This window comes from Mobula hypostoma, chromosome 11 (assembly GCF_963921235.1).
Source record: "Mobula hypostoma chromosome 11, sMobHyp1.1, whole genome shotgun sequence".
Taxonomy (NCBI): Eukaryota; Metazoa; Chordata; class Chondrichthyes; order Myliobatiformes; family Myliobatidae; genus Mobula; species Mobula hypostoma.
Window position 1 is genome coordinate 18,429,171 of NC_086107.1, and position 17,616 is coordinate 18,446,786.

Below are 17,616 nucleotides of genomic sequence, written 5' to 3' on the forward strand. Positions count from 1 at the left end.
GTAAAAGAATGCAGGATATAGTGTTACAGAGAAACTGCTGTGCAGCTGGACAAATCAAGCTAACGATCATGATGAGGTAGACTGAGAGATCAAGAGTCCATCCTTATGTCGAAGAAGTCGATTCAAGTACCTTATAACAACAGGGTAGAAGCCCTCCTTGAACCTGATGCTACGTACTCTCAAGCTTTTGTGTCTTATGCACTATGGCAGAGCGGAGGTGAGCAAATGGCCAAGGAGGGAAGGGACCCTCGGTTATGTTGGCTGCTTTCCTGATACAGTGGAAAGTGTGAATGAAGTCAATGGAGGAGACTTTTTTTTTTGTGACAGTCACAACTCCTTGCAACTTTTTACGGTCTTGGTTGGAGCAGTTGATTTAATAAGATTATGACTGATTTCGCTGTAACTTCAACATCACATTTTGGTCTTATCTGGCATTCTTTGCTTATCAATTACATTCTACCTTTACTTCAAACATAGTTTAAGACTCACTTTGAGGAAGAGAATTATGATGACTTTGAAAAGCCTTTGAAAAACGGCTTTTCCTCATCTCATCTTGTTTAAAATGGCAATCAGTAGATTTAGATTCTCCCAAAAGAGAAAACACCCTTTCTACGTCCACTCTGTCAAGACACCCCAGGATATTGAATGTTTCAGTTATATCAGCAGATACCAGCCCAGACTGTTCAACCTTTCCTCATAAGTCAATCTCCTGTTAAACTTGATCTCAACTGCTTGCAATGTAATTATATCCCTCTTTAAATAAAGAGGCTGATATTGAACCCAGTCCTCCAGCTGATGTCTCACTAACATCCTACATAACTGAAGCAGAACTCCTGAATTTTGCATTCACTTTCTCTAACATTCTCTCCGCTTTCCTAGTTGCTGTAGGTGCATGTTATCCTTTTGGAGATCAAAGTTCAAAGTATGTATACTCAATACAACCTTGAGATTTGTCTCCTTACAGGCAGCCACAAAACAAAGAAACTCAATGGAACCCATAAATAAATGACTGTCAAACACCCAATGTGCAGAAAAAAAAACAAATTGTGCAAACAATAAAAGGAAACAAATAATATTAAGAATGGAAGTTCACAAAAGTGATCCACAGCTATGAAGCCAATCATCACTGCAGCCATACACTAGAATAGCTAAATGCCTCTGCATCCTACTTTCTCTCCCTACTTAAATTATATGTTTCTATGTTGCAATTCCCCATATTTCACTCAATTTTCTTACACTTTTCATATTAGTCCATGTTTCTAATGTATTTTTATGCCAACATTTCTTCATCTTGATGGCTGAGAGACTGGTGTAGGGGACAGGGATTTGGGTTCCTGGATCATTGGAGCAGCTTCTGGGGGAGGTATGACCTATACTAAAAGGACGGGTTATACCTGAACCCGAAGTGGTCCAATATCCTAGCAGGCAGGTTTAATAGAGCTGTTAGGGAGGGTTTAATCTAATTTGACAGGGGGATGGGAGCTGGAATGATAGGGCTGAGGAGGGGGAAAACAGAAATAAATCAAAGTTAGTGTGCAACAGAGATGGTAGAAAAGATAGGCAGGAGATGAGGCTTAATCACAGCCAGTAGGGTGAGTTACAGGGTAATAGAGTTGTGGTGCAGTTAAAACAAAAATCAACAAATACGGGACAGAAAGTGTTGTATTTGAATGCACGCAGCATAAGAAATAAAATGGATGATCTTGAAATTCAGCTACAGATTGGCAAGAATGACGTTGTGGCCATCTCTGAAACTTGGCTAAAGGATGGCTGCCATTTGGGAGCTGAATGTCCAGGGATATACAGTGTATCGGAAAGATAGTTTAGTAGGCAGAGGGGGTGGTGTGGCCCTGTGAATAAGAAATAATATTAAATCATTAGAAAGGGATGGCATAGGATTGGAAGGTGTAGAGTCTCTATGGGTTGAGTTAAGAAATGGCAAGGGTAAAAGGACCCTAATGGCAGTTGTATACAGGCCTCCAAACAGCAGCTGGGATGTGGATTACAAATTACAGCAGGAGATATAAAAGGCATGTCAGAAGGGCAATGTCATGATAATCATTGGGGATTTTAACATGAAAGTGGATTGGGAAAACCAGGTCAGTACTGGACCTCAAGAGAGAGAATTTGTAGAATGTCTAAGGAATGGCTTTTTAGAACAGCTTGTTGTTGAGCCCACTAGGGGATCGGCTGTGCTGGATTGGGTGTTGTGCAATGATTCAGAGGTGATAAGAGAGCTTAAGGTTAAAGAACCCTTAGGGAACAGTGATCAGAATATGATCGAGTTCACTTTGAAATTTGTGAAGGAGAAAATAAATTCCAATGTGTCAATATTTCAGAGGAATAAAGGAAATTACAATGGCATGAGAGGAAAACTGGCCAAGGTTGACCGGAAAGGGGCACTAGTAGTAAGGACAGTAGAGCAGAAATGGCTGGAGTTTCTGCAAAAAATGAGGGAATATATTCCAAATAAGAAGAAATTTTTGAATGTAAGAAGGATACTACCAGGGCTGACAAGTGAAGTCAGAGCCAAAGTAAAAGCAAAAGAGAGGGCATACAAGGAAGCCAAAGTTAGTGGGAAGATAGAGGATTGGAAAGCTTTTAAAAACTTGCAGAAGGAAACTGAGAAGGTCATTAGGAAAGAAAAGATAAATTATGAAAAGAAGCTGGTGACTAAAATCAAAGAAGATACTAAAAGCTGTTCTAAGTATATAAAGTGTAAAAGAGAGTTGAGGGTAGATATAGGACCAATAGAAAAAGACGTTAGAGATATTATGAGAGACAATGGGATGGCAGAGGAACTGAATGCGAATTTTGCATCAGTCTTCACAGTGGAAGTCGTCTGCAGTATACCGGATATTCAAGAGTGTCAGGGAAGTGAAGTATGTGCAGTGAAAATTACGACTGAGAAGGTGCTCAGGAAGCTTAATGGTCTGAGGGTGGATAAATCTCCTGGACCTGATCGAATGCACCCTCAGGTTCTGAAGAAAGTAGCTGGAGAGATTGCGGAGGCATTAACGATGATCTTTCAAGAATCGATAGATTCTGACATTGTACCGGATGACTGGAAAATTACAAATGTTACTCTGTTATTTAAGAAGGGTGGGAGGCAACAGAAAGGAAACTATAGACCCATTAGCCTGACATCAGTGCTTGGGAAGTTGTTGGAATCGATTGTTAAGGATGAGATTACGAAATACCTGGAGGCACATGACAAGATCGGCCAAAGCCAGCATGGATTCCTGAAAGGAAAATCCTGCCTGACTAACCTACTGCAATTTTTTGAGGAAATTACAAGTAGACAAAGGAGATGCAGTAGATGTGGTGTGCTTGGATTTTCAGAAAAGCTTTGACAAGGTGCCACACATGAGGCTGCTAAGCAAGATAAAAGCCCATGGAATTACAGGGGAGTTACCAGCATGACTGTTCGGCAGAAAACAGAGAGTGGGAATAAAGGGATCGTATTCTTGCTGGCTGCCGGTTACCAGTGGAGTTCCACAGGGGTCGGTGTTGGGACCGCTGCTTTTTACGATGTATGTCAATGATTTGGACCGTGGGTTTAATGGATTTGTGGCTAAATTTGCCAATGATACAAAGATAGGTGGAGTAACGGGTAGTATTGAGGAAACAGAGAGCCTGCAGGGAGACTTAGATAGTTTAAGGGAATGGGCAAAGAAGTGGCAAATGAAATACAATGTTGGAAAGTGTATGGTCATGCACTTTGGTGGAAGAAATAAATGGACAGACTATTATTTAGATGGGAAGAAAATTCAAAATGCAGAGATGCAAAGGGACTTGGGAGTCCTAGTGCAAGATAGCCTAAAGGTTAACCTCCAGGTTGAGTCGGTGGTGAAGAAAATGAATGCAATGTTGGCATTCATTTCTAGAAGTATAGAATATAAGAGCAGGAATGTGATGTTGAGGCTCATTCAGGCACTCGTGAGACCACACTTGGAGTATTGTGTGCAGTTTTGGGCTCCTTATTTTGGAAAGAATATACTGACATTGCAGAGGGTGCAGGGAAGATTCACGAGAATGATTCCAGGAATGAAAGGGTTACCGTATGAGGAATGTTTAGCAGCTCTTGGGCTCTGTTCCCTGGAGTTCAGGAGAATGACTGGGGATCTCATAGAAACATTCTGAATGTTTAAAGGCCTGAACAGATTAGATATGGCAAAGTTATTTCCCATGGTAGGGGAGTCTAGGACAAGATGGCAGGACTTCAGGATTGAAGGATGTCCATTTAGAACGGAGATGCAGAGAAGTTACTTTGGTCAGAGGTTGGTAAATCTGTGGAATTTGTTGCTATGAGCAGCCGTGAAGGCAAAGTCATTGGGTGTATTTAAGGCAGAGATAGATAGATTCTTGATTAGCCAGGGCATTAAAAGGTATGGAGTGAAAACAGGGGACTGGGGATGACTGGAAGAATTGGATCAGCACATGATTGAATGGTGGAGCAGACTTGATGGGCCAAATGGCCTATTTCTTCTCCTATATCTTATGGTGTTATTGATGCTTTGATTGGATGATTCTCAATGACATTGAAGGCAAGATTATGTAACAGCATTGATGGTACAGGTTAATCTGAGGAGGAACCATTTTAAATGGGCAGCTCCCTTCACAATGAGGTTTCCTTTTCTTCCCTTTTTAACTCGGGACCAAATTTTTAAAATTATATTTATGTTATTTAGAGATACAACAGGGAAGGGGCCCTTCTGGCCTAATGAACTGTACCACTTAGCAACCTACCTATATAACACTAGCCTAATCACAAGATAATTTACAATGACCAAATAACCAACCAACTGGTTTGTCTTTGAACTGTGGAAAGAAACCAAAGCACCCCGGAGGAAACCCATGTAGTCACAGGGAAGATGTACAACTTGCTTACAGATGACGCTGAAATTAATATTCCGATTCTCTGAGCTGTAATAGCTTTACGCTAACTGCTACCCCACCGTGGTTACAATGTGCTAGTGCTGACATTCAAATGAAAGTACAACTTTGAGTAAGTTACCACATGAGGGCAGCCTAAAGCAGCCCAGCAGTTGCTGAGCCCAGTAAATTGCATTCATGAATTAAATTCAATTTCCTTCTTTCGTTTTCAGTCTAATAGATTCTGTTCCATAAATCAATTTTTTTTCTTTTTCAGAATGAATGATTGAAATAATTGGAACCTCCTTGAGAAAATAGAACCATGGAAATGAAAGAAAATTCATAGAATGTTTCATGAATAAATGATATTTGAGTCTTATAACATCTGTTTCCTTTAGAAAGGACTCCTACTAATCAGTGCTTCTCCCCTCCTATTGAGCATTAGTGGGCATTAGACCAGAAAGAGCAGTTCATTAGAAATGTAAAACAATGCAATAAATAATTTCAAGTTTACAGTGTATGTTGTAACATTTGGAATAAATGAAGACTTTATGTAGTACATTTCACAGCTTTGGAACATTTTACAGGCAATGATAGTTTTTAAAACAAAATGCTCACTGTGATGCTACAGAAAACAGAGCAACCAACAAGATACCACAGAACAGAAAAGTGACAATGGCCTGATATTCTGTTAAAGTGATTTGACTGAGTCAGAAAGACACTACCATTAAGACTCCTGATACCTGTTCTTCTCTGTAGCCCTTTGCTGAGATTGTTCTGTCCATCTGTGAGAGCAGAAGGGATATTGGTGCCATGTCTCATCCAGAAGTTAGCATCACTGACTCGTGCGGTGACCTTCTGGTGCTGTATTGGAGCATCAGCCTGGATTTTTTGTATGGATTCCTCCAGAATGGGGCATCATTCTTTTCTGTTTTTGCACTATTTATTTAATTTGTAATGTTTCATAATTTTATATCTTTGCACTGTACTGCTGCTGCAAAACAGATTTCACGTTGTATAAGACCATCATAGTACACTCGATTCAATTCTGATCTTCTGACTCAGAAGAAAAGTTAAAATAGTTAAGTGAATGAGGGAGGTGGTGTAATATGGAGATGTGAGAGGTAATTTGTTTTGATAAGAAGCATAGAGAAATAGGTCATTGTGAGAAACTAGTAAATATAATTTGAAGAAATCAGACACAACTCAACAGGTCAGCTAGCATCTATGGAGTTTAAATAAACAGTCGACATTTGACCTACTCAGTTCCTGCACCATTTTCTGTGTGTTATTCAAGATTTCTAGCATCTACAGAATCCCTTGTGTTTATTACTTAAAAGAATCAGGTTGTGTTTGTACATGAAGCATAGAAGGCTGGATATTATGGTTGTTATAGTGCCAGAAATGGTGACATTTGTCATCATAGCTCCATGGAGTAGGCAGAAATATCCAGATTAAGGAAGAACACACTGAACAATTGAAATCCTGAAGAAGATGTCAATGATTCCATATTCCCCCAGTGAAGCACCCTTCTCCACTTTAGAAATTTCTGATCGATTCAAAGAGTTAACCAACTATTCTTCCTGTAAAACAGCCTAAAATATTAATTGATTGCTTTCACGATTACAGCTAAGCAATCTCTTACCATCGCTTCCTCCTCCTGACGTTCCACATATTGTCATAGAGTCAATCTGATCCACTGCTCGATAAATTTGTTGATAGTTACAGACTAGCTAGTATTTTAAGATGCATGTTGATTTTCATTTCATTGGTTAAAAGGACAATGATGTAAATATTTCCAAAAAATTTCTTTTATACACTACAAATCCTGCTTCCAATGGTGAAATACACTCAATAGCTATTTTATTGTACCTATTAAAATGGCCACTGAGTGTACATTTGTCGTCTTCTGCTCCCGTAGTCCATCCACTTCAAAGTTTGACATGTTGTGCATTCAGTAATGCTCTTCTGCACACCACTGTTGTAACGTGTGGTGACTGGAGTTGCTCTTGCCTTCCTGTAAACTACCAGTCTAATCATTTTCTTTTGATCTCTCTCATTATCTAGGTGTGTTCATGCACAGAGCTGCACTCACTGGATGTTTTTTTCTTTATTTGTCATCCTTTGTAAACTCTAGAGACTGTTGTGTGTGGAAGTCCTAGCTGATCAGCAGTTTCTAAGATACTCAAACTACCCCATCTGGCACCAACAATTATACCACAGGCAAAGTCACTTAGGTCACATTTCTTCTGCCATTCCGATGTTCGGTCTGAACAACAACTGAACCTCTTGACCATGTTTTTATGCATTGAGTTGCTGCAATATGATTGGCTGATTAGATATTTGCATTTATGAGAAGGTGTACAGGTGTATCTAATAAACTGGCCGTGAATGTAAATGCTGTAATAAAATGCTTATTAATAACTTATATCCAAATACACTACTGTGTGGAGAGTAATCTAGTTTCCTATTTTTGTTCATCCTGCTGTCCTTTTAACAGCCAAGCTCCTCAGTTTGAAAGTCATGACAGAAATTTATCCATCTCTCCATCTCTTGACTAACTAGATGCTCTTTTAAACTGTCCAACCTATCCAATTGGGACAGATATGTGGTGAAAATAATGATGATGTCAACAGTACCAAGAGCGTACACTAACCACACATGTAATAAAATGTAGACATCAGGAAGTTGGTGTCCAAGGTGCTTCTCGCTCTGAAGAGTACAAGATATTGAGTGCTTTGCCAGTAAAGTATATCTAATAGTGTAACATTCCTGTAGTGATCCTCAGGAGATACTGCAGATGCTGAACATCTTAGGCAACACACACAAAAAGCTGAAGAAACTCAGCAGCATTTGTGAAGGGGAATATAGCTGATGAAGGATCTCAGCCCGAAATGTCCATGAGAACATACGACCTAGGAGCAGAATTGAGTCCACTATGCCATTCGATCATGGCTGATTTATTTCCCCTCTCAGTCCTATTCTCCTGCCTTCTCCCTATAACCTTACTAATCAAGAGCCTGTCAACCTCCACCTTAAATAAACCCACTGACTTGGCCTTCACAGCCACCTATGACAACAAATTCCACAGATTCACCACCCAGAAGACTTCCTTTCCATTGTGTGAGTGACGATTCTTTGCTGTCCAGGGTGATTACGCAGAGAGCATCTTGTGTCCTAATGCTGGCCTCAGGTGATAAGGAGACCTTCTGTGAGCGTCTGCATTGTAGACAGAAGTAATCATGCCATTCATTCCACAATAAGCAACTCTAATTAAATGTTAAGATAAGTAAGTTGACTATTTGTTCCCTCCATAGTTGCTGCCTGACCTTCTGAATTTCTCTGGCTTTTTGTGTTTGTTGCCTCTGTACTGACTGATTTTTGTGAACTTGCCAGAAGAAGGTTGTGTTTGTCTATTCTATAGCAGCCTTTATAGATGTTCTAGTTTCTTTGTTGTTGCCAAGCAACCTTTTCTGGCACCAAACCTTAGTGTTTCCTATTGAAGTTATTAAGGAAAATAGTTTTATATTTTGTTATTTATTCCTCTCAATTTCTTTTCCTATATTTATTTTGCTTTCTGTGATTGATTTGATGTTGAATTCACCATTTTGGACTGATGTTCAGACTGCAAGCTGCTAATTCTTCATTCTGGGTGGTTATAATGTTGAGCTCCACAGGTCCCCTGTGAAAGGTACAGTGCTTTTGAGGGAAATGGCAGAAAATGAGAGCGTGCTGAAGGAAGTCTGCAGCTGATCTGAAATAACCTAAAACCTGCCAATGGAGCTTGTTGTCAAGTTGTCTCCTCTAGTACTCAGTGAAACACCTGGGAACGTTTCGACAATTGAAAGAGATTATCTGAATGCGGCTGGTTGTTGTTAAAATGAAAGTTGCCTTCCTTTTTTAAAGTCATATTTCTTCTCATTCTGTTCAAAAGGTGTGGAAGGATGCTGCTACTCAGATTTTCTTCTCACTCTCTGCTGCATGGGGAGGATTGATAACGCTCTCTTCATATAACAAATTCCATAACAACATATACAGGTATGCGAGAGGACCATGGTCATCTTTCCTTGCTTTAGGGCTGGGGATATGGGTGGTGTGGATTGTGATTCTGCCTGTGACTGATGCCTTTCCTTTTACACTGCTTGCTTCTGCCCCCTCCAGGGACACTCTGCTGGTGACGTGCGCCAACAGTGCCACAAGTGTCTTTGCAGGCTTCGTTATCTTCTCCGTCATTGGATTCATGGCAAAAGAACTTAAAGTACCCATCACCGAAGTTGCAGATGAAGGTAATGTTAAACAGAAAGACTGCAATTACTTGCTAAGCTCCTTATTTTTAGTGCATTAGTATCTGCTATTTCCCCAAGATATTCATTTGACTGGTGACGTAAAAGTCCAACAGGAATGGAGTCAAACTCCAGACTGATGACATCGTTGGTTTGAGGTTCTTGCCAATGATTATGGCAAAATACGGACATTGTAGTTGAATCTCATCTCAATTTATGCAATATCCACTCTGGCTACACATGAGCACACAGGCATGTACACAAACATCACACACACACATATACACACATACACAAAATAATATCAAGTCAAAGTACTTAATTCAATTCAAGACACTAACACAGTTTGCTATTTCATCTCTATACACCATAATCTACATATATCATAGTCAAAACATTGAAGACACCAGTGTTCAAGTATCACTGTTGGGAACCTCAAGCCAAAATTATGGTTTATAGAGGGAGGGGAGAGGTATAATTGGAAACATTGGGTTGAATTGATAGTGGAAATGCACCAGCAACAATCTTCACAGAAAGATTTTCTGTGTGTGTGTGTGTGTGTGTGTGTGTGTGTACGCGCACGCGCGCGCGCACGACAGTCACGGAAAGATTCTACCATGAAAGTATTTACCATCTTTGAGAAATCTTTGGGCAAGATTTGGCACTGTTGACAAGATGCCACAAGGGGGCAGCCTGCAGTGACCTGTGCTCCCACCGACTGCTCAGAAAATGTTTAAACAGAATTCACTCTTCTTTCAATTCTAATTTGCTGGATCAGATAATGGCTTTTGTTGAATAAATCAACTCCTTTTAAGTGTGGACTGGTTGGAAACTTAAGATCTTCTTTCCACGATCTAAGGACTCAAGAACAGAAATGTAACAAAGCCCAGAGAGGCATCACAATAGGAGATGGTGGGGCTGCCATGAGTGCAAGATCTTTCTTGTAAGATCAGTGCAAGAAAGTGTAGTTAAACACTTGTTTTGTTTTATACATGCAATTCTTTGTGCGTTACAGGTCCAGGTATTGCATTTGTGGTGTATCCAGAGGCTTTAACAAGGCTTCCTTTATCTCCATTCTGGGCTATAATTTTCTTTCTGATGCTCCTAACACTTGGACTGGACACAATGGTAAATCATGAAACACTTACAGTAATTCCATTTACTTAGTTACTGCATGAATTGTTGCTTTATGCTTTCTGTGATTAGGGTCTGACATTCGGTGGAAACAACATTAGACATATGAATTTCACCACCACCCTCCTCTCTAAGCACCACTTAGACAGGTTATTATCATAATTATTCTACTTTCATGATTAATTTCCAAGTTTTGAAGTGATTCCTATTTTATATGCTTTCATGAATCACAATGAGGGGCACGTTAACCCTGTAGCATATCCTTGTGTTTCTATTTTGGTGACAATAATTTTGTAGCCTTTTTAATGAAATTTCCAATGAACACCGAGTTCTCTGCACATTGTCACTATGATTGTTCAAGCTATTTTGATTTGAGGATGTTTGCACATAATAGACTTTAATATAAATTCACCTGTGCCACAGTCTCAGCGAGGAGCCTTGCTTGAAGGGAATATGAAATGGAGATTCTCTGACCTAAACTCCTTTCAAACATAGCACCCTGCTGCAAGTGCAGGAACAGTAAATTTACCAATTCAAAATCAGTCCTCAGAGCTGTATCTAAGTACATTCACAGAGATGAAGGTCCACTCTTCTGATCTATTGCTTTGCAGGTTGTAATGACGTGGAACTGAAACAAATAGCATAATGTAATCAGTGTAGGTAATTAACACAATACAGAAATTATATATAACGCAGTGAGAAAAGATCATAGTCACACAAGAGAGTCAGCAGCTGATGGATATCCAGAGCAACACACCCAAAATGCTGGAAGAACCGAGCGGGTCAGGAGAGGAACAAAGAGCCGAGACCCTTCATCACATCAGAACTGGAAAGGAAGTGGGAAGAAGCCTGAGTAAAAAGGTTGGAGAAAGAGGAAGGGGTACAAGCTGGAAGGTGATAGGTGAAGGCAGGTGTGGGGGCAGGTAGGTGGGTGGGGGAGGGAATGAAGTGAGAAGCTGGGAGGTGATGGGTAGAAAAAGTAAAGGGTTGAAGAGAGAAACTGATAAGAGAGGAGAAAGGGAAGGCGGGGCACCAACGGGAGTTGATAGGCAGCTGAGATGAAGAAAAAGGGAGGAGGGCACTAGAATAGGGAATGGAAAAGGAGAATAAGGGGAGGGGCCAGAAATAACCAAAAGTTGGAGAAATCAATGTTCTATTAGTCGCCAGAGGAAAGGGGTAATTATTTTATAAATACATTTCAACGAAATGAAACTTTTAGTTCCATAACTCATATTATGCTAATATATGTAATGATGCATATGACCTCATGGAAGCATAATCAGACAGAAGCTGACATCCAATCAAAAGAAATGGTGTTCCACAGGAATACTGTGACCAATGGCTTGTTGCAAAGCCAGAGGCAAAATTGTGTCGGAGACAGAAAGGGAAAATTTGATGCCCTTCCTACACCCACAACAAACAGAAATTGAAGCAATTTCAAGCTGATAATCCAATTTTAAATTCTTACTAAAGTCAATGATGTGATTAAATGGACAGGATGTAAAATGTGTTTCCAACTCAAAACCACTTAGATTATGAAGACACGCAGTCCTCTTTTATTGTCATTCAGTAATGCATGCATTAAGAAATGATACAATATTTCCTCCGGTGTGATATCACAAAACACAGGACAGACCAAGACTGAAAAAACTGACAAAACCACATAATTATAACATACAGTTACAACAGTGCACAATACCATAACTTGATGAAGAAGTCCATGAGCACAGTAAAAGTTCAAAGTCTCTCAAATGTCCCACATCTCACGCAGACGGGAGAAGGAAGAAAACTCTCCCTGCCATGCCCGACCACAGTCCGACTCTGAGTCATTCCGAAAACGTCGAGCCTCTGATCAGCTCTCCAACACCGAGTACCGAGCACCATCTCTATCTGAACGATTCGACCTCAATTTTGGCCGCCAGCAGCAGGCAAAGCCAGGGATTTTGGGGCCTTCCCTTGGAAGATACTCGATCACCCAGTAACAGCGGCAGCGAACCTGCATTTCAGAAATTTCTCCAGATGTTCCTCTGTGCTTTCATGTCTGACTCCATCAAATCAGAATTGTCCACGGCCCCTATTTAACGGATATGATATCATATTTATCGGCGGGCTGTGCGCGCGTGGCGCGCTGCTATCTCCTCCTCCCGCCTTAGACTGCTGTGTTTGGTTAAAATTGTCCACATTCCCCCATCCCCTATAATTTTTACAGTCATGTAAAGGCTTTGGAAAGAAGAACCAAATAATAACAACAGATCTACAATTCGTAGAACATAAGAGAGTAGAACACTGGAGCAAACTATTCGGCCCACAACATCTTTGCTAAGCATAGTTGCAAATTAAGCTAATCCATTCTTCCTGCATATGACTCATCTCTCTCTCTATTCCCTGCATATTCAGGTACCTCTCTAAAAGCACCTTAAATGTTATTACCCCAGAAAACGTTCAGTAGCTTGTTTGTCAGCATGCTTCCATTAATCAGTAATATCTCCTTGTGTGGGTACTAGGCACAATAGTAGGCATATCTTGTTTTGGAGCACAAGAGACATAATACCAAGCTGCTGTTCTAAAGTCATCATCATCAGAAAAAAAAATCCAAAATTTGGTTGCTTTTATTTTCCAAACCAAGAATAAATTTCAAGGCAGGAGGAGTTTCCTTTTGAGGATCCGTCTGATCCGGCTGCCTGGTCTGTTCAAATGCTTCCTTCTTGAACTTTCATGTTCCATTTCCCTGCCTTATCTTTCCCACAAAAGTAGAATTTGAACAGCATATGTTAAGGACAAGAGGAGAGAGAAGTTATGGGTTTCTGGAACATGACCTAAGCCCTTTTGTGGCCATTGAATTAGTTCAGAAGTGTAGGCAAATAGCTCTGTAGGAATTCAGATGACAAAAAGCCAAGAATAAATTTTCATTGTGACATAAATATGAGTGAAAATTGGCTGCTTCACATTATTATCCACTTCTACTCCAAACAATAAACATGCCCTGTTAAGCAGTGGTGCCAATGTTGCATTCAGCCTTTGAAATTTATTTCGATTGAAATCAATGCAGCTGAAATTTGGAGATGGAGAGACAAAGGTATTGACAGCATCACATTGTGCTAATGATGAATCGATCACTTCTAAGGACTTAACTTACAATGTAATAATTTTAATGAGCGTTGTTTAAAATATGTAGTCAGTAGTAGTAGTACTGACATATTTGAATAATTCCAAGACTGAATATCAGAAAAGGTCATTGTTGTAAAGTGATGACCTCTGTTGCCATTATTTCTTCATGTGTATAATTTACATGTGTTTTCTGATTAAATCTAAGTTTGCAACAATTGAGACCATTGTGACTTCAGTTGTGGATGAATTCCCTGGATATCTCCGGCCCAAGAAACCGTTGTTTACCTTAGTCTGTTGTGTGGTTTTCTTCTTCATGGGCATCCCTATGGTAACTCAGGTAAGATACCATTCCCAATTTAAACAAATAACATTTACACTAATGCCTGGCAGTTAGCAATTCCTCCATCAGTTGCTATTGAGTACAAAAGTAAAACCATTTTGTAAGATGAGGGAAGGAAAGGGTGATGAAGTAAAGTCAATCATCTCCCTCAGCTGTACTGTATAAAGGTGGTAGTGAAGCTGGTATTAAAGGAAGATACCAATTGTTGCAGGGGCATGAAACACATCTGTTCTGTGGTGTCACCACAGTAACAATGATCCATCATTACAATGTGCATGTCCTCCCTTATTGTTTTCCAGTTTAGAGATGTGTTCCATGACTGTGCCCATTAAGGAGAATCTAGATAAGTCATAAATGACTGCAGATGCTGGAATCTGGAATAAAACACAAGGTGCTGAAGGAGCCCAGCAGGTCAGGAAGCAACTGTGAGAGAAACATTGGCTGTCCATTTCTCTCATAGATTTTGCCTGACCCTCTTGAGTTGCTTCAGCACTTTGAGTGTCAATTTGACCCTTGGTGCTGGCTTCAGATACTCTGTTTCATTTCAACAGGTACGGTACACCGAGAACTATTTCTGAACAGTTCGCATGACGGTCCCCATAACTGTCCAGCCCACTAAACTTTAGTGCGATAGGTCCATTGCTCTTAACCAATCACGTTAGAGTCCTGTACACCATAACCTTTGGCCTGCAGGGACGGAGATGAGTTAGGACAGCCAATGGTTGGCATAGTTACACAGAGCAGTATCTTACTTGTGAAAGTATTTACGTATTTAGAGATATAGTGCAGACAGGCCCGTCTGGCTTGATGAGCCGCATTGCCCAGCAATCCACCTATTTAACCCTCGCTTAATTTACAATGACCAATTAACCTATTAACCAGTATGTCTCTGGACTGTGGGGGAAACCAGAGCAGCCAGAAAAGGCCCATGCTTTCCATGTGGAGGACGTACAGGCTCCTTACAGATGACGTCGGAATTGAACTCTGACACCCTGAGCTGTAATAGCGTAGTGCTAACTGCTACTCTACCATGGTCCCCAAAACATGTTTTGGCATGTCCTTGCTTTGGCACCAAGATAAAGAGCAAACACTTTCTGTTCAATTGTAAACACAAGAGAGTCTGCAGTTGCTGGAAATCCAGAGCAACACACACACAAAGTATTGGAGGAGTTCAGCACGTTGGGCAGCATCTATGGAGATGAATAAACAGTTGATATTCGGGGCTGAGAGCCTTCATCGGGACTGCAAAGGAAGGGGGAAGATGCCAGAATGAGAAGGTGAGGTCGGGGAAGGAGGACAAGCTAGAATGTGATAGGTGAAGCCAGGCAGATGGAGGAGGGGAGGGTTGAAGTAAGAAGCTGGGAAGTGATAGGTGGAAAAGGTAAAGGGCTGGAGATGAATGAATGTGATAGGAGAGGATAGTGGACCATGGAAGAAAATGAAGGTGAAGGGGCACCAGAGTGAGGTGATGAGTGGATGAAGAGAAAAGCAGGGATAAGAAGGGAGCCAGAATAGGGAATGGAAAGAGAGAAAGGGGATGGGGAGAAGTAACTGGAATCTAGAGAAACCAATGCTCATTCTGTCAGGTTGGAGGTTACTTGGAATGAATATAAGTTGTTGCTCCCCCAACCGGAGGGAGGCCATGGACCAACATGTTGGAATGGGAAGTCGAACTTAAATGGGTGGTCACTGGGAAATCCTGCCTGTTGTGGCAAGTGGAGCAGAGGTGCTCGACAAAGTGGTCCCCCAATCTACATCAGGCTTGAAACATAATTCTGGTTCAGCACGGTCCTTGCACTTAGCATTATGTTTTGATGTTTTGCTTTGATATCACACAATTTTAATACAGAATAAAACATGTATTTTCTTCAACACATTTCACAGCACTATTCCATTTGAGCAATGATACTAAAATATGACACATCAGAAACACTTTGAAATAGACGTTTCATTTTATGTTCTTTTTACTATTTACTTGAATTCTTTTTATATATGCAAATCACCTCAGAACAGTTGATGTTTGCCTGGCATCCCTATGATGTCCCTATGAACGATGTCAAGGATTACCGAGCACACGTTTGCTCCATTGACAGAAGGACATGGAACTGTATGGCATAGGAATAGGCTGTGACCCACAATGTCTGTGCCAAGCATGATGCCAAATTAAACCAGAGTAACACACATAAACGCTGGAGGAACTCAGCAGGCCAGGCGGCATCTATGGAGAGGAATAAAGAGTCAATGTTCTAGGCCGAGACACACTGCTGAAGGATCTCGGACTGAAACATGAACTCTTTATTCTTCTCCATGAATGCTGCCTGACCTGCTGAGTTCCTTCAATGTTTGTGTGTGTGTTACTTAGGATTTGCAGAACCTCTTGAGCCAAATTAAAATAATCCCTTTTGGGTTGGGCTGCAATTTTCACTGTTCACTGACAGAGAAACTAAGACTGTATTCATCAGGGATCTGAAATGAAGTATTAAGCAATCTTCACTATCACGTTGATGTTCTGCATTATCTTCCAACCTCATTTTCCGATGGTCATCACTGTGCAAAATGAATCACACTGGCGTCTCCATTGATTACAGGCTTTATTGTTCAACGCAGTTGTGAGATGCAGACAAAGCTTGTTATCCCTCGTTCATTCTGTACCATAAAACCACAAGACATTGGAGCATATTCAGGCTATTCAGCCCCTTGGGTCTGATCTACCATTCGATTATGGATGATTTATTTTCCCTCTCAACCCCATTTTTCTGCCTTCTCCCTGTAACCTTTCATGTCCTTACTAATCAAGAACCTCTGAACCTCTGCTTTAAATATTAGATTAGATTAGATTATGAGGACACACAGTCCTCTTTTATTGTCACTTAGTAATGCATGCATTAAGAAATGATACAATTTGTTCCGCCAGAATGATATCACAGAAACACAAGACAAACCAAGACTAAAAAAACTGACAAAAACCACATAACATATAGTTACAACAGTGCAAAGTGATACCGTAATTTGATAGAAGAACAGACCATGGGCACGGTAAAAAGTCTCAAAGTCTCTCTAAAGTCCCATCATCTCACGCATACGGTTGAAGGAAGAAAACTCTCCCTGCCATGAGCTTCCAGCGCCGCAAACTTGCCGATGCAGCACCCTGGAAGCATCCGACCACAGTCCGACTCCGAGTCCGTCCGAAAACTTCGAGCCTCCAACCAGCCCTCTGACACTGAGCACCAAGCAGCATCTCTGCTGAGCGCTTTGACCCCGGCCCCGGCAACAGGCAACAGGCAAAGCCGAGGATTTGGGGCCTTCCCCTCCGGAGATTCCCGATCGCACAGTAGCAGCGGCAGCGAAGCAGGCTTTTCAGAAGTTTCACCAGATGTTCCTCTGTTCTTCTCACGGCTGTCTCCATCAATATACCCCAAGACTGGCCTCCATAGCCATCTGTGGCAATGAATTCCACAGCTTCACCACCCTCAGGCTAAAGAAATTCCTCTTCAGCTCTCTTCTAGAAGGATTTCTTTCTATTCTGGATGTGTGCTCACTATTTCTAGACTCTCCCTCTATTGGAAACATCCTCTCCACATTCACTCAGTGTAACACCCCTCATTCTTCTGAATTCCATTGAGCACAGCTCCACAGCAATCAAATGCTCCTCATGTGTTAACCCTTTTATTCCTGGGATTATCCTCATAAACCTCCTCTGCACCTTCGTCAATGCCAACACAGTGACTTAGGGCCATCCATAGCATGTGAGTAAAGTGGACCAGACTCTTAAATGGGTTCGAGATGCAAACACCAAGAGAGCACCATAACCCCTTCACCCATGTTTTTGCTTCCTTCGTTGGCACTCCTTTCTGCCACTGTGCTGTCATAGCTGCC

General features: G+C 41.0%; 1 protein-coding gene across 1 annotated transcript in view; it reads left to right on the forward strand.

Annotated features, from left to right (window-relative positions):
- Window positions 1-17,616, forward strand: part of slc6a5 (solute carrier family 6 member 5) — a 68,949-nt gene that overhangs the window by 36,251 nt on the left and 15,082 nt on the right. The window contains exons 10-13 of the mRNA XM_063061727.1: window positions 8,810-8,913; window positions 9,037-9,161; window positions 10,174-10,286; window positions 13,606-13,737. Coding sequence (XP_062917797.1) covers window positions 8,810-8,913; window positions 9,037-9,161; window positions 10,174-10,286; window positions 13,606-13,737 — 474 coding nt within the window. The remainder of the gene's footprint in view (window positions 1-8,809; window positions 8,914-9,036; window positions 9,162-10,173; window positions 10,287-13,605; window positions 13,738-17,616) is intronic.